This window comes from Conger conger, chromosome 18, assembly GCF_963514075.1.
Source record: "Conger conger chromosome 18, fConCon1.1, whole genome shotgun sequence".
Classification (NCBI taxonomy): Eukaryota; Metazoa; Chordata; class Actinopteri; order Anguilliformes; family Congridae; genus Conger; species Conger conger.
In genome coordinates this window covers 22,756,396-22,780,359 of record NC_083777.1, presented here as the reverse complement: position 1 = coordinate 22,780,359, position 23,964 = coordinate 22,756,396, and the positions used below count along the sequence as shown (strand labels likewise).

The following is a 23,964-nucleotide window of genomic DNA, read 5'->3' as shown; positions in this document are numbered from 1 at the left end:
TGTGTGTGAGGGAGTGTGTGTGTGAGGGAGGGTGCGTGTGTGTGTGCGCGCATGCCCGTGAGAGGGAGACAGAGAGAGTGCGTTTGTGTTGTGTGTGTGTGTGTGTGTGTGTGTGTGTGTGTGTGTGAGGGAGAATGTGTGTGTGTGAGAGAGAGAGTGTGTGAGAGTGTGAGAGTGTATGGGTGTGTGTGAGAGAGAGAGAGAGAGAGAGAGTCTGTGTGCGTGTGTGTATGGTGTGTGTGTGTGTGTGTGTGTGTGAGAGAGTGTGAGAGTGTGTGGGTGAGAGAGAGAGAGAGAGAGAGTCTGTGTGCGCGTGTGTGCGAGAGTGTGTGTATGGTGTGTGTGTGTGTGTGTGTGTGTGTGTGTGAGTGTGTGTATGGTGTGTGTGTGTGTGTGGTGAGTGTGTGTGTGTGTGTGTGTGTGTGTGTGAGAGAGTGTGTGTATGGTGTGTGTGTGTGGTGAGTGTGTGTGTGTGTGTGTGTGTGTGTGTGGGAGAGAGAGTGTGTGAGAAAGTGTGAGAGTGTGTGGGTGTGTGAGAGAGAGTGTGAGAGTGTGTGGGTGTGTGAGAGAGAGAGAGAGTCTGTGTGTGTGTGTGTGTGTGTGTGTGTGTAAGAGAGAGTGTGTGTATGGTGTGCGTGTGTGTGTGTGAGAGAGAGTGTGTGTGTGTGTGTGTGTGGGTGTGTGTGTGTGTGTGAGAGAGAGTGTGTGTATGGTGTGTGTGTGTGTGTGTGTGTGTGTGTGTGTGTGTGTGTGTGTGTGTGTGAGAGAGTGTCTGTGTATGGTGTGTGTGTGTGTGTGTGTACCCCTGTGTTCTGTGTGTGTGTGTGTGTGTGTGTGTGTGTGTGAGAGAGTGTGTGTATGGTGTGTGTGTGTGGTGAGTGTGTGTGTGTGTGTGTGTGTGTGTGTGGGAGAGAGAGTGTGTGAGAAAGTGTGAGAGTGTGTGGGTGTGTGAGAGAGAGTGTGAGAGTGTGTGGGTGTGTGAGAGAGAGAGAGAGTCTGTGTGTGTGTGTGTGTGTGTGTGTGTGTAAGAGAGAGTGTGTGTATGGTGTGCGTGTGTGTGTGTGAGAGAGAGTGTGTGTGTGTGTGTGTGTGGGTGTGTGTGTGTGTGTGAGAGAGAGTGTGTGTATGGTGTGTGTGTGTGTGTGTGTGTGTGTGTGTGTGTGTGTGTGTGTGTGTGTGTGTGTGTGTGAGAGAGTGTCTGTGTATGGTGTGTGTGTGTGTGTGTGTACCCCTGTGTTCTGTGTGTGTGTGTGTGTGTGTGTGTGTGTGTGTGTGTGTGTGTGTGTGAGAGAGTGTGTGTATGGTGTGTGTGTGTGTGTGTGTGTGTGTGTTACTCACGAAGCTGTGGGAGCTGGCGAGCGGTTGGGGTCGGGCCCTGATGACGGTGCCGCTCAGGCTGCGGGCGATGCGCCGCAGGTTCTCAGCGCTGTACGACTGGTCCTCACTGCGCAGCCGGTCCTCACAACGTGCCAAAGATGAGGCGGGCTGGGACACACACACACACACACGCAAGCAATGAGAGCACAGGGGTATAAACACACACAGCACAGGGAGACGCACACAGACACACACCACAGGGGGATGCACACACACACACACACACACACACACACACACACACACACACACACACACACACACACACACACACACACACACACACACCACAGGGAGACGCACTAGCGCACGCACACACGCACACACACACACACACACACAGAACACAGGGGTACACACACACACACACACACACACACACACACACACACACACACCACAGGGAGACGCACACAGACACATACCTAGAGCAGCTGCTCCATTCACTCAGTGACACTGATACTGATCCCACAGATCCGCCTGAGCCATTCCCTGTCTGCCCAGCTAACTCATCCCATGTGCTAATGTGTTATTAATGTCTGCATCAGTTAGCACAAGTATTCATCCAGGGCCTGATGATTATTTTGGTTTCCATTTTACAGAGCTGGTGTTGTACACAGTCTTCTATACTGTGTTTCATCATTTTAAGTCCAACACCAGGGAGCAGTCCCACTGAAAGCTACAGTGACTGCAGCAATACGCTGCCAACTGGAAGCTGTTTATGTGTATGTCTGTGCGTATGTATGCATTCATACTGTGTGTGTGTGTGTGTGTGTGTGTGTGTGTGAATGTGTGTGTAGGTGTGTACGTGCGTGTGTGTATGTGTGTGTGTGTGTGTGTGTGAATGTGTGTGTAGGTGTGTACGTGCGTGTGTGTATGTGTGTGTGTGTGTGTGCGCAGGTGTGTACGTGCGTGTGTGTGTGAACGTGTGTGTGTGTTTGAATGTGTGTGTGTGTGTGTGTGTGTGTGTGTGTGTGTGTGTAGGTGTGTGTGTGTGTGTGTGTGTGTGAGAATGTGTGTGAATGTGTGTGTGTGTAGGTGTGTACGTGCGTGTGTGTGTAGGTGTGTACGTGCCTGTGTTGGTGTGTACATGCGTGTGTGTGTGTAGGTGCGTGTGTGTGCGCAGGTGTGTACGTGTGTGCAGGTGCGTACGTGCGTGTGTGTGTGCAGGTGCGTACGTGTGTGTGCGTGTGTGCAGGTGTGTACGTGCGTGTGTGTGTATGAACACGCCTCTTGCTCACCGGGGGGCGGTAGGTGGGGGGGCTGGCACAGACGGGGGCCCTGTACGCGCTCCTCTCGATCTCGGCGGTGGGGGTTTTGGAGCGGCCGGGCGCGCCCATCCCAGAGAGCAGCTTTCGCGCCGCCACCATCGCTACGGAAACAACGGGTTAGTACAGGCCCTGAGCCTCGTCTGCCTTCAAACTGGCCACCAAGCACACGCAACACGCTAATCTGCCCACATCAGTGAACATGCTACACCAGCCATACGCCAAAACGTTTCTCCCTCAGCTTAAAACATCAGGCCTCGCTCGAATGTAAGCCCTTAAAAACAGGCGTGTACATCAGAAGAGTATAAATCTCATGAAATATCATCAGTTAAAAGGAGGCTAAACATTCAACAGTTCTGGCACACCGCCGTCAAGATTACAGGCTGATGGTGATCTTAAATTCTAATCTACTAAAACGTCGCCGTGTCTGAATCTGAGTCTCGATGCTTACTGAACTGCGGTGTTCCGTGAATGAGGCACGGCGGGTACCTGGTTTCCCAGCAGCCAGCGGGTGCTGAGGGTGGGGGCCGGTGTGCTGGGCCCTGGGGGGGCACGGGGCCTGCAGGCTGGCCTGATACAGAGAGTCCAGCTCGGAGAGCTCGGGGCTGGGGGAGCCGCGGTCCAGGTCAGGGGCATGCTGGGAGTTGTAGTACCGCGTGACGTTCTCGGCCCAGCGCTCGACGGGCATGGCCGGGCCGGGCCCAGCCCCTGCCGCGGGGGAGGAGGGGCGCCCCGGCGCGCAGTGCCCGTCGGGGGGGACGTAGAACGGGGTGTCCATGACGTCCGGCCCATCCAGGCTCCAGGAGGACCAGTTTCGGGGGTCTGGGGCGGGGGCCGGCCTGCGGGCGGTGCCGGAGAGCGGGGGCGGGGGGGCCTGAGGGGGGGTGCGGAGGGGCAGGCGGGAGGGGGATCTGGGGTAGGTTTGGGGGTACTCCTCCGCGACGCTGCCGTATTCCCGCTCCGAGCTCGGGTCCACCGGCAGCGAGGGTCTGGGGTTGGAGTGCGCGGGCGCGTGCGCCGGGGGGCTGCCGCGGGGAGGGTGCCAGTCCGAAGCCTCGGCCCGGCCCAGGGCGGGAGGGGGGGTGGACCGCGTGGGCCCGGCTCCGGCCTCCCCCTCCATGGGCGGGTCGTCCCAGTCGAGAGCGAGCGAGGGTAGGGAGACGGCGGCGTGTTTGGGGATGGGCCTGACGTGGAGGGGCTGGTCCGGGATGATGTCGGAGAGCGGGGCGTTCCCCCAGGGAGGAGGGCACTCCCGCCCCTCCCCTCTCATCTCACGCTCTCCAGCGGCTGGGGGCGGGGCCGGGCGCTCTCCAGCGGCTGGGGGCGGGGCCGGGCGCTCGGCGCCCTCCTCCTTGGGGCCCGGTTTCCGCGGGAACTGCCCGGCGTGGGGGGGGCAGGGAGGCGGGTGGCTCAAGGCTTCGGGGGGCAAATTTCTACATGAGGGGAGGGGCTTAACATGGAGAGGAGAGGGCGGGCCAAGGCTGCTGTTCTGTTCAGCTTCCTGGTCCTCCACCTGAGCGTCCGTCAGCAGTATTTGGACCGGGATAGGCTGTTCACTAGAAGGGAAGCGAGCAAGAAGGGAGCAAGTCACTAAGCAATCAATTTGCAGTTCGAGACACAAAGCCCATTTTCCCCCATGCATGACATAACCAGTGACATCACACTCCAGGTGGAGACATCCCCGCTACACCTCTCCACTCACGCCACGGCCCACAGAACACACGTCCACCCGCCCCTCCGTCTCTGGTTAACCTGTGAACCTGCATGTTCCTGCACAGCCATCTCACAGGAAGCCAGCTTTCAAGTTCAGTCAGGGGTAAAGGGCTTAGCGGGGCGGGGAGTATGAGCTCTTTCCAATGGCTTATTTTTCACTTCTTATTCCTTTCCTCGCACCTTTTCCTGCTCCTGGCTCCACTCATCAGGAGAGGCAAGACAACGAGGCAAGAGAAGGAAGTGAAGATGGGGGAAATCGAGAAAATTAATTGGGTAAATGGAATGTTCTTGCTCCTTCAAACGTCAGTTATAGATAGACGTGGCATACGCGTGGCAGTTGGGTAAGGTAGTTCCACGGATCGCGCATTTATACATCAGTCATTTTGAAAAAATACTTCCGCAAAGGATGCGTTTCCTTGCTCAAGAAATTTTTGGTACCCTCCTAACTTCTAGCTTTTAGGTCAGGAAAAGAACAAGGAGATATGAGGTAAAAAATAAACGATTGGAAAGACTCCCTTGAAACATTCTTTATCTCTAACTTTTACCTGCGCACGGTGGTGGGCTGTCTAACCAAAGCTCCTCCAAAAGATTCTTCCAAAGACACTATATTTTTCTTCAAGTGGAGTCTGAACAAGCTAATTTATTCAAATTAAATGACGCAACTAGAAGAAGACGATAAATAGCATTCCTCTAATTGGCTTCATCCCTACGATCGATAAAAATAAAGAACAAATTATGCAACAGTATCAGTTTCCACTTTAGGAATAAATGTAGAATTCTAGTGGGCATAACTGTAAATACTGGACACTCATTTTGAGGGAAAACGGCCAAAGGTTTATGAGGTTGGGAGCAGTCCATTCTTTCTAATGGAAGTCTTTATGGATTCTGCACATTTCTCCTGAAACACACTTCAGTAATTACAGCGGCTCCTGGTAATCCATCAAAACGCTGTTCTCATCGATTTTAAAAATGAGCTGGATCCGTGCGAGCGAGCAGCGCACGGCCGATGCTCCAGACGGACGCCTTGAAACGACCGGGCCTTCGCTCTCTCGCACGCACGCGCACGTGTTGAGAGGTCGCAAGGTCGAGAGCGTCTGACCTCCAACCGCAAGATCCACTTAGGCTGTGGTAACCCTAAATACGCAGCTGGGCCTCATGACATCACCCGGTGTAGGTGACGCCCATTTCACCCTGGCCTCCAGACGCTCACCTCTCCTTGTGGCTAACCATGCTTTATCCCGGGAAAGCCCTCAGCAAAACTAACTGGGGGATCACGGCCAGGTTCAATTCTGCCTGAATTCTCTTAGTTACGTGTCCTATGTGTGTGTGATGTTCTCAGGTCAGTTTCTGCTGTTTACGCTGAGGGAGAGGAAAAGATGCCGATACTCTTCTCGAGCTCTGCGGGCCAGAGATGCCACAGAAACATCTCTGAGACCAACATAACAGTGTGTGCAAGGTTATTGCTTCACCTGCCACCAATCACTTCGTCATTCGGAGAATCAGTCTAGCTCGCCCTCAAGAGTGCATTTCGACCAAAAAACGATCTACGAAAAACACCCTAAACCCACCAGAACCCTGGCACGCACTGCGCTCTGGCAGTATTCCTTTCAAGGCCCACAAGTGATGGGTGGCAACATTTTGCAGGCACAGGCTCCACTGGAGGCCGAGCGCTAGCGCCCCCTGGTGTGGGGAGTCTGAGCGCTAGCGCCCCCTGGTGTGGGGAGGTCAAGCGCTAGCGCCCCCTGGTGTGGGGAGTCTGCAGCGCTGCTGGTGTGGGGAGTCTGAGCGCTAGCGCCCCCTGGTGTGGGGAGGTCAAGCGCTAGCGCCCCCTGGTGTGGGGAGTCTGCAGCGCTGCTGGTGTGGGGAGGGCGAGCGCTAGCGCCCCCTGGTGTGGGGAGTCTGCAGCGCTGCTGGTGTGGGGAGGGCGAGCGCTAGCGCCCCCTGGTGTGGGGAGTCTGCAGCGCTGCTGGTGTGGGGAGTCTGTGCGCTAGCGCCCCCTGGTGTAGGCAGGCTGCAGCACTGCCCCCTGGTGTGGGGAGTCTGCAGCGCTGCCCCCTGGTGTTGAGAGGCTGCAGCGCTGCCCCCGGTGTGGGGAGGGCGAGCGCTAGCGCCCCCTGGTGTGGGGAGTCTGCAGCGCTGCTGGTGTAGGGAGGCTGAGCGCCCCCTGGTGTTGAGAGGCTGCAGCGCTGCCCCCGGTGTGGGCAGGCTGCGATGGCGGTGGCGGGGGTAGGGGCTGGTACCTGGACTCGCCCTGCGGCTGAGGCTGCTGCTGCTCCTGCTGCTGCATGCGCTCCTGAAGACCCCGCGCTCTCCTCATGCACCTGTGCAGCTTCTTATCAGCCACTGCTCTGCTATGAGTGTTAGCACAGCCTTCATGCATGGTAAGTCTTAGTTTAGCTAAAATGCAAAAAAGGAAACAAACAAAAAAAAAAAAGGCACAAATAAAACAAAACAAAATAAAAACACACACAAAAATACGTAGAAATAAAGAACTGAGTTATGGGAGCATGCAAAACAACAACTTGTTACAAAAATAAAACACGAATAAGGGTCATGTGACTAAACAATGGGACGGGATGGGGGATGGGGGAGGGGTGACATCACATGGGCGTGTTACAGGTCAATGGTGCGGTTTGACAATGGGGCACTAACGCTTGGCTAATGTCTGCTGGGCTGAAGCACTTCCACGCACTCACCGTACGTAATGGCAAAATGGTAAAATCATACTTGAATGTTAAACAATGTTAAAATTAAATAAATAGTAAAACTAAAACAAAAAAAGGTTAAAGGCGAGCTTTTACTAGTCTATTTTCTTTCGACTATATGCTTCTCTGAAGTCTTCCCTTGGAAATTTTCAACAAACACTTTGTGGAATCTGAGGTAAAAACCAATACTATGATGGAGAATGCAAGTAAATATGAAATAAACGCCGACTTTGATTGGTCTACCCAACTTTGAAAGTGAACTGGCTGCAGACTCAGGAAACAGTGCGGTAAACACACAGGGTAGTGCGCTACACACAGGGTAGTGCGCATAGACAAAGGATCGGGTGGTAAAATAACGTGTCACTGTACCACAGAACAAGAGACCATCCACCGTGAAAAGACCAGGAGTGCTCAGGTGCACTGATAGTTTTGTGCACAGACAGACAGACAGACAGACAGACAGACACTGCACTCATGACAAGAACTGCAGAGAAAGATAGAAAAAGCTTAAGAAGTGTGAGAAAGCTAAAGAAGAGAGCGAGAGAGACAGAGAGAGAAATCGAGAACGAGACAGAGAGGGAGAGAGCAGGAGGAGGAAAACCCTAAAACCAGCTCCCAAATTTGGGAGCACCAAGGCTGGTGCTCTCATATTTGCATAAGGGAGCACCAGCTAGACGAGGGTGGCGCCTGGGGGTGGTCAGGATTTGGATTGGGCGTCACAGTGGTCAGTCAGATGCCCCACCCCCCTTCCGCAGGAGGGTTGGCCAGCAGGCTGCCTGGTAACCACAGTACCTGTAAACAGCTCTGTGACTCGCTCTCCTTAGTGCTGGGGTGAAATGCACACTGGGAGCCGGTGACCGTGCCAATATCCGAAAGGCAGTCTTGGATTTGGACAGACCGACCTGCTTCCACGCCATGAATGATTCAAAGCGATAAGCCCCTTCTACTGTTTGGGGACTAAAAGGAGAGGAAGTTACATCAGCAGATGACCACTCCTCCTCCTCCTCCTCCTCCTCCTCCTCCTCCTCTCTTTTCCCCAAAGTTTTGGACGAGACAGACGGCGTTCCCACGGACCCGGCTCAGTCGCACCGCACAGGAGCCGAACGCCTCGCAGCGAGAGTCACTCTGGTCGTGCCCAATCCCAAACCTCACCAGAGACTCTCGCTGAGAGGAGGTCCGGCTCCTGTGCAGGGGTGCGAGTTGGGCCGGGTCACAGCGAAGCAGAGCTCAGAGAGGGACAGACAGACGGGGCAGACGGACGGGCGGACGGACGGTTAGAGGTGGTAGTACGAGCGCAGGCACAGGCAGGTTAGGGTTACTTACACACAGCTTGGTTACACACTGCGAGGGCGGCGGCCATCTCGTCGGCCTGCTCGAGCTGCAGGGACTGCTCTAAGAGAGCGTCAGCCTCCGAGAGGCATCGCTCTGAGCCCTCGCCCTTCCCTGCGGATCACACAGCGGGGCAGGGGCTTAGGACACGCGGCCCCCCCGGCCCGCAGGAGCGCAAAGCACCCGGAGAACACCCCGAAACAACCCAGCAACAACCCGGCAAACCCAGCAACAACCCAGCATCCCCTCGCAACAACCCAGCATCCCCCACAGAAACCCAGCGATACCAGCAATCCCAGCACCGCACAAGCCTGCACCACACCCGCAAGCTTGTGTGTGTATGTTTAATCCGTGTGAGTGTATGTACATGCTGTGTGTGTGTTCATGGTTGTATGTGCATGTAGGTTTGTTTGTGTATGTGTGTGATATATGTGTGTTTAATCCGTGTGAGTGTATGTACATGCTGTGTGTGTTCATGGTTGTATGTGCATGTAGGTTTGTGTGTGTGTGTGTGTGTGTGTGTGTGTTCATATGTACTGATGTGCATGGGTGTTCTTGCGTAAAAGCACCCTCCCCAGAATCCAGCAGAAAAACAAACAACAGGACATGATTGGCCAATCTTTCAAGAGAGGACTGGATTATGCACTAAAGGATCATGCAAGTCGTAAAAAAACAAGAAAATAAGCCACCCTCGAACCCCTCCCTCATTCCAACAGCCTCCAGTGATTGGCCCAGCTCAGAGGCCATAAACCAATTAGGAGGTACCTGTACTTCTTGTACAGCTGGGTGGTCAAGTGCACAGGCAGCACAGCCAGTCTCCACTGTTCCCATTGGATGATCCACCCAGTACACCTGGCACTCACACTGGAACGCTCACACACTCACACTCATACAGACACACAGCTCCAGAGCCCTGTCCCACACACAGGGGTGTGTGTGTATGTGTGTTAAACCCTGTGGAGGTCAGATCGGGCTGCTGTACCCTGGTTCTGCAGCTCGTCCAGGTCCATGAACTTGCTGGGCCTGGGGTTGAAGCCCATGGCCGCCTCCCGCTCCTTCTCCTGCTTCCTCTGCAGCTCCTGCTCCCGCGCTCGACGTGTCACCTCCTCCTGCAGCTCGTCCAGCTCACTGCGACCTTCACCACCTGAACCACACACCACCGCACGCGTACACACACGCACAAACGCACACACGCGCACGCGCACACACGCACACACGTACACACACACATGCACACACGCACACACGTACACACGTACACACACACACACCACACACGCACGCACGCACACACACACGCACACACGCACACACGTACACACCACACACGCACGCACGCACGCACGCACGCACACCCACACGTGCAGGCACACACGGAAACACAACAGCATCACAAGACTTAGCAGGAAGAGGATGTGTGCATGTGAAGCACATATTATATTGCGCTGTGCACACACTGATAAAGACGATAACCAAACACAACTGCATCTGACCTGACCGGCCTGTCTCTGACTGTGTACACAGTGAGGGAGACAGAGAGAGGCACACACGTACACAAACACGTATGCACACACGCACACACACACACGTACATGTACACATAAACACGTACACATAAACACGTATGCACACACGCACACACACACGTACATGTACACATAAACACACACACACGCACAAGCACGCACACACGCACACGCGCACACACGTACATACAACCAGGAACCCACACAAAGCATGTACATACACTCACACGGATTACACACACACACACACAGACGTGCACACACCCAGGCTGAGGTGGCTGCTGCCCCGGGTGGATGCCTTCAGGTCCTGCAGAAGGGCGCTGCTGCTCTTGGACTTGGGCACGCTGCGCCAGGACGGGCCCGCACCAAAATGCTTCCGGGACCCTCCATCCCTAACACAGCGAGAGAGAGGGAGGAGAGAAGGGGAGGAGAGGGAGGGAGGGAGGGAGAGAGGGAGGGAGGGAGAGCGAGAGAGAGAGAGAGGGGGAGAGAGAGGGAGGGGGAGAGGGAGAGAGAGGGAGGGGAGAGGGAGAGAGAGAGAGAGAGAGAGGAGAGAAGGGGAGGAGAGGGAGGGAGGGAGAGAGAGAGAGAGAGGGGGAGAGGGAGAGGGAGGGAGAGAGGGAGAGAGAGAGAGAGAGAGAGAGAGAGAGAGGGGGGAGGGAGAGAGAGAGAGGAAAAGAGAGAGGGAGGGAGAGAGAGCAATCACATGAGCACTGTCTGTCACTCGACAGCTCACTGACTGGCTTCCCCAGACGTGTAAACTTAAGACTCATAATGAATTCATCTGGGGGATTATTATTCTCTCAGTATTTTACAAGTCTGGCTGTTAAAATATTTAATGAGGAAGACTTTACTCCAGGAGCTGTGAAATACATCCAACAACCCAAATGAGACACAAACACATGAATCCTAAATACTGCATCTGTCTTGAAGAGAGTGTGTGTGTGTGTGTGTGTGTGTGTGTGTGTGTGCGTACTATATAACTGTATATATACTGTACATGCGCATGTATTATATATGTGCTGTATATGAGTGCAAGTGTACTGTATAAGTGTGTGTATATACACGTGATTACTGTATATGAGTGCATATGTGCTGTATATGAGTGTATCTGTACTGTATATGGGTGTATAGGTACTGTATGAGTGTGTATCAGTATATGTGTACTGTATGAGTGTGTGTATGAGTGTATAGGTACTGTATGAGTGTGTGTATGAGTGTATATGTACTGTATGAGTGTGTGTATGAGTGTATATGTACTGTATGAGTGTGTGTATGAGTGTGTGTGTATGAGTGTATATGTACTGTATGAGTGTGTGTATGAGTGTGTTATATGTGCATGTGTACTGTATGAGTGTGTGTGTATGAGTGTGTATGCACTGTATGAGTGTGTGTATGAGTGTATATGTACTGTAGGAGTGTGTGTATGAGTGTGTATATGTGCATGTGTACTGTATGAGTGTGTGTGTATGAGTGTGTATGCACTGTATGAGTGTGTGTATGAGTGTATATGTACTGTATGAGTGTGTGTATGAGTGTGTGTGTATGAGTGTGTGTATGTGCATGTGTACTGTATGAGTGTGTGTATGAGTGTATAGGTACTGTATGAGTGTGTGTATGAGTGTGTGTGTATGAGTGTGTGTATGTGCATGTGTACTGTATGAGTGTGTGTATGAGTGTGTATATGTGCATGTGTACTGTATGAGTGTGTGTGTATGAGTGTGTATACACAGCGCTGGGCTCTGTACCGGTGCAGGCTGGGGCAGCAGGTGTCGCTGAGCGGCATGTCCAGGCTGACGGGGCTGTTGCTGTTCCTCTCGCTGCTCTCGTAGCCGCTCTCCATCCTCTGTATGAGGCGGGGCTGGGGCGGGGGAGGGTGCGGGCGCGCGGCCCCGCCCCCGCCAGCGCGGGCCCCGCCCCCGTCGCCCGCGGCGTCGCCGTCCTCGTGCAGGGGGGCGGAGCCCAGCGGGCTGTAGCCGGCCTGCCGCCGGCTGAAGATGCTGTCGATGTTCAGCGCCTCGCGCCGCGGTCGCCACGGCGGCCGGCACCGCCCGCCCCCCCGACGAGCTGGACTTGGATTCGCTGCTGGTGCTCTCCACGTCCCAGTCCCGCCCCCGCGAGGGCGCCTCCCGCCCCCCCAGGCCCAGGCTGGAGGCCGACAGCGGCCGGCTGTGGATGATGTTGCTCATGGTCTCCTTAAACTCCGCAGCCTGCTGGAGGAGGGCTTCAGGCCCGTACGCGGGGCCTGCTTCTCTTTCAGAGTCTCACCTGCGGGAGAGAGAGAGGGGAGGGAGGGGGGGAGAGAGAGAGAGAGAGAGAGAGAGAGAGAGAGAGAGAGAGAGAGAGAGAGAGAGAGAGAGAAAGAGACGGGAGGGGGAGGAGGGGGAGAGAGGGGAGAGAGAGGGGAGAGAGAGGGGAGAGAGAGGGGGGGAGGGGGAGAGAGAGAGAGAGAGGGGGGGAGAGAGAGAGAGAGAGAGAGAGAGAGAGAGGGGAGGGGAGAAGGGGGGAGAGGGGAGAGAGGGAGGGAGAGAGGGGGAGGGAGAGAGAGAGAGAGAGAGGGGGCGAGGGGAGAGAGGGGGAGAGAGAGCAGGAGAAAGGGGGAGAGAGAGAGGGGGGAGAGAGAAGGGAGAGGGGGGAGAGAGAAAGGGGAGAGAGAGGGGGGAGAGAGAAAGGGGGAGAGAGAGAGGGGGGAGAGAGGGGGGGGGGGGAGAGAAAGTGACATTGGATGGGGAAAGAAGGAGAGGGGAGAAAGGCAGCCGAGATGGAAGGAGAAAATGAGAGAGGGAGAGAGAATTAGCTCTTCCTCAGCGTAGCGCGTCTTCACCAGAGCTGAGACAGCGATGAGTATCACAGGACGATGGAAATGCAAATGGAGCCAAAACTGAGCGAGCCGCGTGTGTGACTACAGCCTGCCAATCAGTTACGCTGTCAACTGAAATTACCCTCGTCCAAGAGTACCGCTAGAGTCTGACGAGCCGCCATTCACACTGTGTGAGCGTGTGCGTCTGTGTGGCATGTGTGTGCGTGTGTGTGTGTATATGTGTGTATATGTGCGTGTACATGTGTATGTGCATGTGTATGTGCATGTGCGTGTGTGCCGTGTGCATGTGCGTGTGTGCCGTGTGTGTGGGCGTACGCTGGCAGTGCAGAACAGCTGGTCACACCGGCAGCGTGGCGTGTTTGTGATCTAAGCAGAGAGAGGCCGGGGCCCCCTACCCTCGCTGTGGTAGCCCACGGAGGACGCCTCATCCGCCTTAGGGGCGCGGCCCCTGTCCTCAAAGCGCCGCGGCCGGCTAGAGCTCCGCTTCCTGTCCCCGGACCCGCCCTTCCTGTCCAAAGTCCCGCCTTTCCTCAGCGCCTGCCTCTGCGCCGGCTCACTGTCCGTCCCCTGCCCTTAACAACGGGAGACAGCCGAGATGGGATGGTGATGTCATCGGATGGAGACGAGGGGGGGGGGGGGGGTTGTGGGTAATGTAGTCCCAGGCAATGTAGTCCCGTACGTGTGCGCGCGCGTGCGGGCGGGTACCTGCGGTCTCCACGCTGCTCTGCGAGGCCGTGTCGTTGTCAGGGTTACAGATGACCGTGCCCTGCGAGTCGGAGGAGAAGTGGCTGACCATGGACTCGTGGTGCGAGTGCGAGTGTTTGTACGAGTAGCTGTCCGTCGACGAGTCCGTCCGCGTGTCGCTGGAGATGGACGGCTCCCGGCCTGAATCGAGAACAACAAAAAAACATTTAAAATAAGCCCCTGGAGAGCAAGACGTTATTAACGTGACAATATGTATGCACTGGATAAATGCACAGTGAGGTTCACAGTCCATTCATACAGCTACACAATTCACTGGATTCAGGTTAAGCATCTTATTCAAGGGTACAACAGCAATGCCCCACCTAGGACCTAAACTAGTCTGAGACCAGTAACAACCAGTGAAAAAGAAGATGTCCGCACACTGAATTTTAAAGCTCCCGCAGATTTATTGCTGCAATGTTTCGACCAGCAGGGCCTTCAGCAGGCGAACACTGAGGGAGTAATAAAATTCGGCGCGCAGACATCATCTCTTTCTCCTGCAGTTAGCCGCCGCGCCATTAACCCCTCTATTGTCACTGCCGAGGCTGAGCTTCGTTCGGCTCTCAGAAAACCCCTGATGCGCGGAGCAGTGAGCTGTCAATCATTGACTTTCTCAGCCAATAAAAACGATTCGCCCTCTCATTCTGGATGCAGGGAGGGCGGGAACCTCGTACCCGAGTCCTCGCTGTCGTAGTAGGCCTTGTTGTAGTGGCGCAGGTCCAGGTGGGGGGGCAGGTCCTGCACGGAGACGGGGGTCCCGCGGGGGTCCGCGTAGAGCAGGAGGAGCGGCTGGTAGTGCCCCTTTATGCACCGCGACACCACGTCCTTCCACTTGGGCCCGATCTGCCGGGAGGAAGCCAAAAACACGGCTGAAGCTGGAACGGAGCTTAACCAAAAACACGGCTGAAGCTGGAACAGAGCTTAGCCGAAAACACGGCTGAAGCTGGAACAGAGCTTAACCGAAAACACGGCTGAAGCTGGAACAGAGCTTAACCAACAACACGGCTGAAGCTGGAACAGAGCTTAACCAAAAACACGGCTGAACAGAGCAGGGCACATAACCAAAAACACAACTGAAGCTCCAACCGAGGAGGACCCATAACCAAAAACACGGCTGAAGCCCCAACAGAGCAGGGCACATAACCAAAAGCACAACTGAAGGTGGAACAGAGCAGGGCAAGACGCACAATGACCGAGACCTCGCTGAAAGGGCTTTATCAAAACGAGATCTCCGACCGCGGCCCTTCAAACAGACAGCTCTGGGATGCCGGTGCGTATCAGACGTGTAAAAGCAGAGCGGCGGTGGAGGTGATCTAGCCGGGACGCGGGACGCGGTACAGACCAGGTTCGGTTGTTTAGGAGCAGCGATTTCTGTCCAAACGAGAATGGAGTCCTCTCACCCACTGGCAGTCAGGCTCTGATGGGATGCTCCATTGGTGTGTGTGTGTGTGTGTGTGTGTGTGTGTGTGTGTGTGAGCATCGCTGTGGTGCGGCTGCACGTGCCCCGGGCCCCCACCCCATGCCACGCCCGGCGTTGGGTTGGGTAGAGACAATGGGGGGATTTCCCTGCTTTCTGCAGCGGCAGTGGAGCCTTTCAGAGAGAGAGCTGCTTTGTGTGCAGTGAGCCTGAGCCAGCACCGCCCGCCCATTATCCACATAAAGCCCTGCGCCCTGAGTGAGCCTCTGACCCGCCAGCGCTGCCCCTCAACCCAACGCCCCGCTGCACCTCAACCCAACGCCCCGCTGCACCCCATTACACCGCAACCCAACGGCCCGATACACCTCAACCTAACGGCCCATTACACCCCACCCAACGCCCCGCTGCACCTCAACCCAACGGCCCATTACACCCCATTACACCTCAACCCAACGGCCCATTACACCCCATTACACCTCAACCCAACGGCCCATTACACCCCATTACACCTCAACCCAACGGCCCATTACACCCCATTACACCCCACCCAACGCCCCGCTGCACCTCAACCCAACGGCCCATTACACCCCATTACACCTCAACCCAACGGCCCATTACACCCCATTACACCTCAACCCAACGGCCCATTACACCCCATTACACCCCACCCAACGCCCCGCTGCACCTCAACCCAACGGCCCGATGCACCCCATTACACCTCAACCCAACGGCCCATTACACCCCATTACACCTCAACCCAACGGCCCATTACACCCCATTACACCTCAACCCAACGGCCCATTACACCCCATTACACCTCAACCCAACGGCCCATTACACCCCATTACACCTCAACCCAACGCCCCGCTGCACCTCAACCCAACGGCCCGATGGACCCCATTACACCTCAACCCAACGGCCCATTACACCCCATTACACCTCAACCCAACGGCCCATTACACCACAACCAACACCCCATTACACCTCAACCCAACGGCCCATTACACCACAACCAACGCCCCATTACACCTCAACCCAACGCCCCGCTGCACCACAACCCAACGGCCCGATACACCTCAACCTAACGGCCCATTACACCCCACCCAACACCCCGCTGCACCTCAACCCAACGGCCCGATGCACCCCATTACACCTCAACCCAACGGCCCATTACACCCCATTACACCTCAACCCAACGGCCCATTACACCCCATTACACCTCAACCCAACGGCCCATTACACCCCATTACACCTCAACCCAACGCCCCGCTGCACCTCACCCAACGCCCCATTACACCCCATTACACCTCAACCCAACGGCCCATTACACCACAACCCAAAGGCCCATTACACCCCATTACACCACAACCAACACCCCATTACACCCCATTACACCACAACCAACGCCCTGCAACCCAATGCCCCATTACACCTCAACCTAATGGCTCATTACACCTCACCTAACGGGCCATTACACCTTATCCAACGGCCTACTGCACCTCAACCCAACGGCCCATTACACCGCAACCCAACGCCATACTACAACCCATTACACCACAACCAACGCCATACTACAACCCCATTACACCACAACCCAACGCCATGCTACAACCCATTACACCACAACCAACGCCATACTACAGCCCCATTACACCACAACCCAACCCAGAGCGGTCCCGCTCACCTCCTTGACGTGCGCGTCGTCGAAGTACATCCACTTGCGGATCTTGGTCTGGAAGAAGAAGGTGGAGTAGTGCTTGCCGTAGTAGCAGACCATGCCCACCAGGTAGAGCTCGGCCTGCCGGGCCTTGTCCTCGGTGACCCTGTAGAAGAGCTGCGTGTGGGAGAAAAGAGCACAGATCAGGCTTACCCTCCAGAGCCCAGCCGGTGCCCTTATTACAGGTACGCCAGCGCCGCGGCGGCTCACTGAAGTCATGTTATTATGCAGCTATTTCTGGAGGGTTGCCCATGGAAACGGAGAGCGGCGACGGGTCGACGGGCTGCTCGTCGGGCGTCGCGGCGTTCCGAGGCCCTCAGGCGGCACGTCTCCCCGGCGATGGCGAGACGCCTGCACTAGGAGGCCCGCCCGCACCGGGGCGTTTTATCCGCCGTCCTGAACACGGCGGAGAGCGCCCTTTACGTGCGCCTGTAGGAAGCTCGCGGCCAAGAGCCGCACACGGCAGGTGAAGAGGGGCCGATCGACTGCGTCGCGATACGCAGCGCTCCACTCCCGTTAGCGTCCCGCTAAGTCACGCACACTCAGGCTCTCTCCACGACGGAGTGGGGTGAGAGGGGTAGAGGTGGACCTGACGGGGTGGGTTTGGGGAGGGGGGAGTGGGAATGAGGGGCCCTGTGGGGAGTGGGGATGAGGGGCCCCGTGGGGAGTGGGTTTGGGGAGGGGGGTAGAGGGGCCCCGTGGGGAGTGGGGTAGAGGGGATGAGGGGCCCCGTGGGGAGTGGGTTTGGGGAGGGGGGAGTGGGGATGAGGGGCCCTGTGGGGAGTGGGTTTGGGGAGGGGGGTAGAGGGGATGAGGGGCCGTGGGGGGTGGGTTTGGGGAGGGGGGTAGAGGGGATGAGGGGCCGTGGAGGGTGGGTTTGGGGAGGGGGGAGTGGGGATGAGGGGCTGTGGAGGGTGGGTTTGGGGAGGGGGGAGTGGGGATGAGGGGCCCCGTGGGGAGTGGGTTTGGGGAGGGGGGGAGTGGGGATGAGGGGCCCTGTGGGGAGTGGGTTTGGGGAGGGGGGGAGTGGGGATGAGGGGCCCTGTGGGGAGTGGGTTTGGGGAGGGGGGAGTGGGGATGAGGGGCCCCGTGGGGAGTGGGTTTGGGGAGGGGGGGAGTGGGGATGAGGGGCCCTGTGGGGAGTGGGTTTGGGGAGGGGGGGAGTGGGGATGAGGGGCCCTGTGGGGAGTGGGTTTGGGGAGGGGGGGAGTGGGGATGAGGGGCTCCGTGGGGGGTGGGTTTGGGGAGGGGGGGAGTGGGGATGAGGGGCCCTGTGGGGAGTGGGTTTGGGGAGGGGGGTAGAGGGGATGAGGGGCCGTGGGGGGTGGGTTTGGGGAGGGGGGTAGAGGGGATGAGGGGCTGTGGAGGGTGGGTTTGGGGAGGGGGGAGTGGGGATGAGGGGCTGTGGAGGGTGGGTTTGGGGAGGGGGGTAGAGGGGATGAGGGGCCGTGGAGGGTGGGTTTGGGGAGGGGGGAGTGGGGATGAGGGGCTGTGGAGGGTGGGTTTGGGGAGGGGGGTAGAGGGGATGAGGGGCCCCGTGGGGAGTGGGTTTGGGGAGGGGGGTAGAGGGGATGAGGGGCCCTGTGGGGGGTGGGTTTGGGGAGGGGGGAGTGGGGATGAGGGGCCCCGTGGGGAGTGGGTTTGGGGAGGGGGGAGTGGGGATGAGGGGGTCCGTGGGGGGTGGGTTTGGGGAGGGGGGTAGAGGGGATGAGGGGCCCCGTGGGGGGTGGGTTTGGGGAGGGGGGTAGAGGGGATGAGGGGCCGTGGAGGGTGGGTTTGGGGAGGGGGGAGTGGGGATGAGGGGCCCCGTGGGGAGTGGGTTTGGGGAGGGGGGTAGAGGGGATGAGGGGCTGTGGAGGGTGGGTTTGGGGAGGGGGGTAGAGGGGATGAGGGGCCGTGGAGGGTGGGTTTGGGGAGGGGGGAGTGGGGATGAGGGGCTGTGGAGGGTGGGTTTGGGGAGGGGGGTAGAGGGGATGAGGGGCCCCGTGGGGAGTGGGTTTGGGGAGGGGGGTAGAGGGGATGAGGGGCCCTGTGGGGGGTGGGTTTGGGGAGGGGGGAGTGGGGATGAGGGGCCCCGTGGGGAGTGGGTTTGGGGAGGGGGGAGTGGGGATGAGGGGGTCCGTGGGGGGTGGGTTTGGGGAGGGGGGTAGAGGGGATGAGGGGCCCCGTGGGGGGTGGGTTTGGGGAGGGGGGTAGAGGGGATGAGGGGCCGTGGAGGGTGGGTTTGGGGAGGGGGGAGTGGGGATGAGGGGCCCCGTGGGGAGTGGGTTTGGGGAGGGGGGTAGAGGGGATGAGGGGCCCTGTGGGAGGTGGGTTTGGGGGGTTCTTACATCGCCCAGGCGCAGGCAGGTGCCCAGGCTGTGGATGACGTCCTCGGCCAGGTCAGAGTGGTCTGAGTCCCACACCAGCCCGATGGTGATGATCTCCGGAGAGTTCATCAGCACCCGCCGAATCCTCAACTTCTCCCCACAGCTAGCCTGAGAGAGGGAGGGAGAGGGGGAGAGAGAGAAAGGGAGAGGGAGAGGGAGAGGGAGAGAGAGGGAAAGAGAGAGGGAGAGAGAGCGAGAGAGAGAGAGAGAGGGAGGAAGGGAGAGGGGGAGAGAGAGAGGGAGAGGGTGGAAGGGAGAGAGAGCGAGTGAGAGAGAGAGAGGAAGGGAGAGGGGGAGAGAGGGAGGAAGGGAGAGAGAGAGGGAGGGAGGGAAAGGGCGAAACAAAACAAATGATGAGTTGGAGAAAAGTAAGAGAATTGAAACATGGGCAGTAAGATGGAAAGAGAGAGAAAGGGAATAAAGGGTCAGTAGTCAGTAGCACAGGAAAAACCAAAGTGTACTGCACTGTGTACCGTCTCTCCAATGCCATTACAAGGCAGTTTTTCTACTCACAGTGCTTCACAAACAAACACACACACACACCCAATAATCCACACACTTCAGCCCCCACACACGCCCAGTCCACTGACGACCTCATGGATAGATGGTCACTGTGATGACCTCTGACTGCATTACAACCACACAAACCACACAAGTGAAAAACAATATTCAACTCAACGCAGCTCTGGCAGCCCCTCTGGGGCAATTAGAGAGGTCATACGAGTACCTCCTCATCTGCTACGCAAAACGATCATCACACGTACTCGCAATATCAATATGACAATCCCATAACACCGACCGCCCAGGACATGACCGGGCTCCCTGCGCGGAGAGGGCTGACGGTAAGTGAAGCAGAATCCTAAGAGCGGTACGTGAGTGAGGCTGAAAGCTTCCGGAAGTTTCCGCCGGGCCCCGGCGGTTTGGCAGGTGAATGCCGCGGCCCCGGGAGGAAGCTCTTGCTTTGTTTTTTTCCTAGAACCCGGCGCAGGGGTGGGGTGGGGGGGTGTTTTTGGCCCGATCCGGTGACGGACTGTGACAGGCGGGGATTAAGCGCGGGCCAAACTCCCTGTAAACAGAGGCGCTTTCCCGGCACCTTCTCACGGACAAACTGGCCCCCGTCCTGAGACACCAACCTAAAATGGCCGGGCCTCTCTGAAACCACTTTTGCCTGCTTGCAACAACACAACACTCTGCACTGTTACCTACATACACAACAAATATTCCTTTAGTCCTTCTGTTTACACTCAAGAAACACATCCAGAAAATACACAGTTCTTGGATGCGAAGGAGATACAAAGTGTTAAATGGTCAGTGTAAGGAAGAGGTCATATCAGAGATGTGTTCTGTAAGGACAGCCACTCTATGGTTTGACCTTGGGGGGGGGGGCTGTGAAGGTCAAAGTTGTTGAGTGGGTGCAGGGTAATGTCGGAGCCCCCGTGCCCTCAGGCCATTGGTGGAAAGAGAATTTGGTGCGCCTGATGGTCGAGGTTGCCATGGTGTTGCGGCGGGAGGGGAGGGGGGGGGGGGGGTCAGTCCGGGCGCCGGGGCCCTCACGCTCACAGACCCCCCTCTTCACAAAGAGCCTCCTTCTCCGCGGCGCTCCCGCGATTAGCATTCCCGCCGTGCTCCGGAGCGAGCCGAGCCCGCGGAGGAGAACATACGCCGGGCCCTGTCCATGAAAAGGCCTGCTCTCTCCCCGCCTGCCGGGACCAGCAGGCTCTCTGCCTGGCTCCCCCCCCCCCCGGGGGCTCTGACTCACCCCTCTTCTGCTGCCTCTCGCGGCATCGCGGTAAACAAGCCGGCCCACCTGTTGCACAGCATACGCGCATCCACGTGCCTCACACGCACGTCCTGAGCCCTGTACGCACTCCCGTTTCCACACGGACGGACAGACAGACAGACAGACGGACGCTCCTGAGCTCAACAGCTCCATAAGACACAAAGCTAAATACAAATAAAAAAACGTTTTCTGAGATAGAATATGTAATACCTCTTTAAATGACATTTTAAGATGTAAACACCGTAGCTCAGAAACCATTTCACTCAGGGAAATAGCTTGGTTGGCCACACTACGGACTGATGGATCTATCAAACTCGCGAGGAGGAACACAGTTGTGTGTGGGGGGGTGGGAGGTGGAGAGGGGCCTGGGAGAGTTGCCGTGGCGATGCCGGGCTCACCGGGCAGTTCCGGAGGTCCCCCATGGTGCTGGCGTTCCGGAGCAGCTCCCCGAACATGTCCGGCGTGGTTTCTCCCGGCACTCCAGCATGCGGATGGCCTGGTTGCTGCAGAGAAACGGGACAGAGGAGCCGCCATTTTGATCAGGTCAGCGCCACCCTCGTCAACTGCACAGTCACCCACGAATACATTAAATGTCATTGAGCAGACGCTTTTATCCAAGGTGACGTACAAAACGGCGCATATCAATGTCATTCGTATATGACTGGTTGTAAGGCCATGAACATATGTCCAGTACATAAGGTAGATAGGCCAAGTAGGGCGGCCTGTAGCGTAGTGGTTAAGGTACGCGACTGGGACCCACAAGGTCGCTGGTTCAATCCCCGGTTTGTCTCCTGCTTAGTCTAATCAACTGTATGTCTCTCTGGATAAGAGCGTCTGCCAAATGCCATTAATGTAATGTAAAGTCTGTAACTACCATACCTGATACCAAATACAGCTTCACAGTCAGCCACAACAACCATCATCTGCTTCTCATCACCATACATCATCACCCTCATCATCCACTGCCTAATTTCACACAGCCAGCGGTCCATGTGTGGAATAGGTCGCCAGTACATGTCGTGGAGGCAGAAACACTCGGGGTTTTCAAGACAGGCTTGATACGGTGTTAGATTCTACTCAGCTTTGAGTCAAACTAGGCAGTCGGTACACTCAGGGGTAGGAAAAGGCGAGCATCACTGGGCTGAATGGCCTGTTCTTGCAAAATACCTTATGTTACGTTATGTTAATCATCCCCCCAAAGCCACCACAGTTGCTAATAAACACCTACACGAGTGTCAGTGGGTCAACAGATGGGAGAGCTCCACCGCGTGAGATATCACACACACTCACTTCGCGTTATGTCATTCGTCAACAGCGACGCGTTTGAAGCTGCACTCGCAGCGGCGCCGGTACAGTAGGATTACGACATCGCCGAATGAGACGTTACGGCCGCACGCCTCCTTTTACAGGATAATTGCGGTTGTTAAACGTCTCCTGTTTTCGGTGTGTGACCGCGGCCGCGATGGAGGAGGTGATTCACGGCAAACAGACAGCCGTAAAAGATCCAGCCGTCGATCAGCGTCGCCCACGCCGCCCCCGCCCCCGCCCGCAACGCCGTTCTGCGGCGCTCGGTGTGAATGAGCTACGCCTCCCCGCACTCCCACTCAGAGATGGCTCAGGGCCATCGCCGCTCCCGGGCAGATATCAGTCGCGTCAGTGACCGTGTTTTAGTGTCTCTCCAGCGTCTTTACCGGAGCGGCTGCATGACTGGGACCCGTAAGGTCGGTGGTTCAATCCCTGGTGTAGCCAGGTTAAGATCCGCACAGCTGTTGGGCCCTTGATTGAGGCCCTTAACCCGCGCTTTTCTCCTGCTTAGTCTAATCAACTGTAAGTCGCTTTGGATAAAAGTGTCACACAAATAACAAGGAATGCAATGTACTCCCCATGCCCCCATTTCCCCCCACCCCTCTCTCTCCATCCACAACCACCCTACCCCTCGGACCACATTGAAAATAGGCCTCTTTTTAACGCTTTGTTTGTACAGTATCTGAAGCTACACTTGTATATTTAAAGACTGATTCAATAAAAAAACAAGTTCAATCAATTCAATCAATCAATCGTCTGTAGCCCGTTGTTGGTCTACGGGTGGGGGTGGGGATGCGGCGTCTTGTTGGCCGAAGGTTCTGGAGAGTTCTCCAGCGTTCATGCAGATCGTGTCATGATGCACATTTTTATGTTTTTACAGCCAGTGGTGATTTGGTTTCCCCCGGGAGAGGGTTGTAATGGCACTTTTGAGTCTCTTCTGTCCTACATAATATATACGTCGTTGGCGAACGCCCATCTGCGCTGGTGTGGCTCTTAGCCCACATTACGCATTTACACATCTGGGAGGCCGCTAGGCTAGCTCAGGCTCTGAGCCCTGCTGCTGGGTAAAACCGTTAAATCAGCTCTCTACGGTGCTGAGAAAACAGAGGCCAGGATGTGTGAATCTCTGCTTTAGGGCTCTCCTTTTCCCCGGCCAGGTCTGTCAGGTGTGTGCGTGTGTGAGGAGGCCTGTGTGCGTGTGTGTGTGTGTGTGTGTGTGTGTGTGTGTGAGTGAGGGGGCCTGTGTGTGTGTGTGTGTGTGTGTGCGCGGTGTGCGTGAGGGGGCCTGTGTGTGTGTGTGTGTGTGTGTGTGTGAGGAGGCCTGTGTGCGTGTGTGTGTGTGTGTGTGTGTGTGTGTGCGTGAGGGGGGCCTGTGTGTGTGTGTGTGTGTGTGTGTGCGTGTGCGTGAGGGGGCCTGTGTGTGTGTGTGCAGTGTGTGTGTGTGAGGAGGCCTGTGTGCGTGTGTGTGTGTGTGTGTGTGTGTGTGCGTGAGGGGGCCTGTGTGTGTGCGTGTGTGTGGGTGTGTGTGTATGTGTGTGTGAGTGTGTGTGTGTGTGGGGGGGTCTGTGTGTGTGTGTGTGTGTGTGTGTGAGGGGGGCTGTGTGTGTGCGTGTGTGTGTGTGTGTGTGTGAGGGGGGGGCTGTGTGAGTGTGTGTGTGTGTGTGGGGGGGTCTGTGTGTGTGTGTGTGTGTGTGTGTGAGGGGGGCTGTGTGTGTGCTGTGTGTGCGTGTGTGTGTGTGTGTGTGTGTGTGTGTGTGTGTGTGTGAGTGTGAGTGTGTGAGTGTGTGAGGGGGGCTGTGTGTGTAAGGACAGCTGGGACGTCCTTGAGGAAAAGAGAGGGAGCTGACTGCTGCATGGAGTGCTGCAGAATGGGACTCTTACAGCACACTCCTG

At 56.6% G+C, this 23,964-nt stretch overlaps 1 protein-coding gene across 1 annotated transcript in view; it reads right to left on the bottom strand.

Annotated features, from left to right (window-relative positions):
- usp54a (ubiquitin specific peptidase 54a) overlaps positions 1-23,964 on the bottom strand; it is an 85,844-nt gene that overhangs the window by 1,766 nt on the left and 60,114 nt on the right. Inside the window, 13 exon segments of the mRNA XM_061227809.1 lie at positions 1,339-1,458; positions 2,604-2,749; positions 3,135-4,201; positions 6,599-6,755; positions 8,387-8,506; positions 9,375-9,536; positions 10,183-10,310; positions 11,667-11,977; positions 11,979-12,121; positions 12,124-12,186; positions 13,135-13,311; positions 13,445-13,624; positions 14,158-14,326. Of these exon segments, the coding sequence (XP_061083793.1) occupies positions 1,339-1,458; positions 2,604-2,749; positions 3,135-4,201; positions 6,599-6,755; positions 8,387-8,506; positions 9,375-9,536; positions 10,183-10,310; positions 11,667-11,977; positions 11,979-12,121; positions 12,124-12,186; positions 13,135-13,311; positions 13,445-13,624; positions 14,158-14,326 (2,943 nt within the window).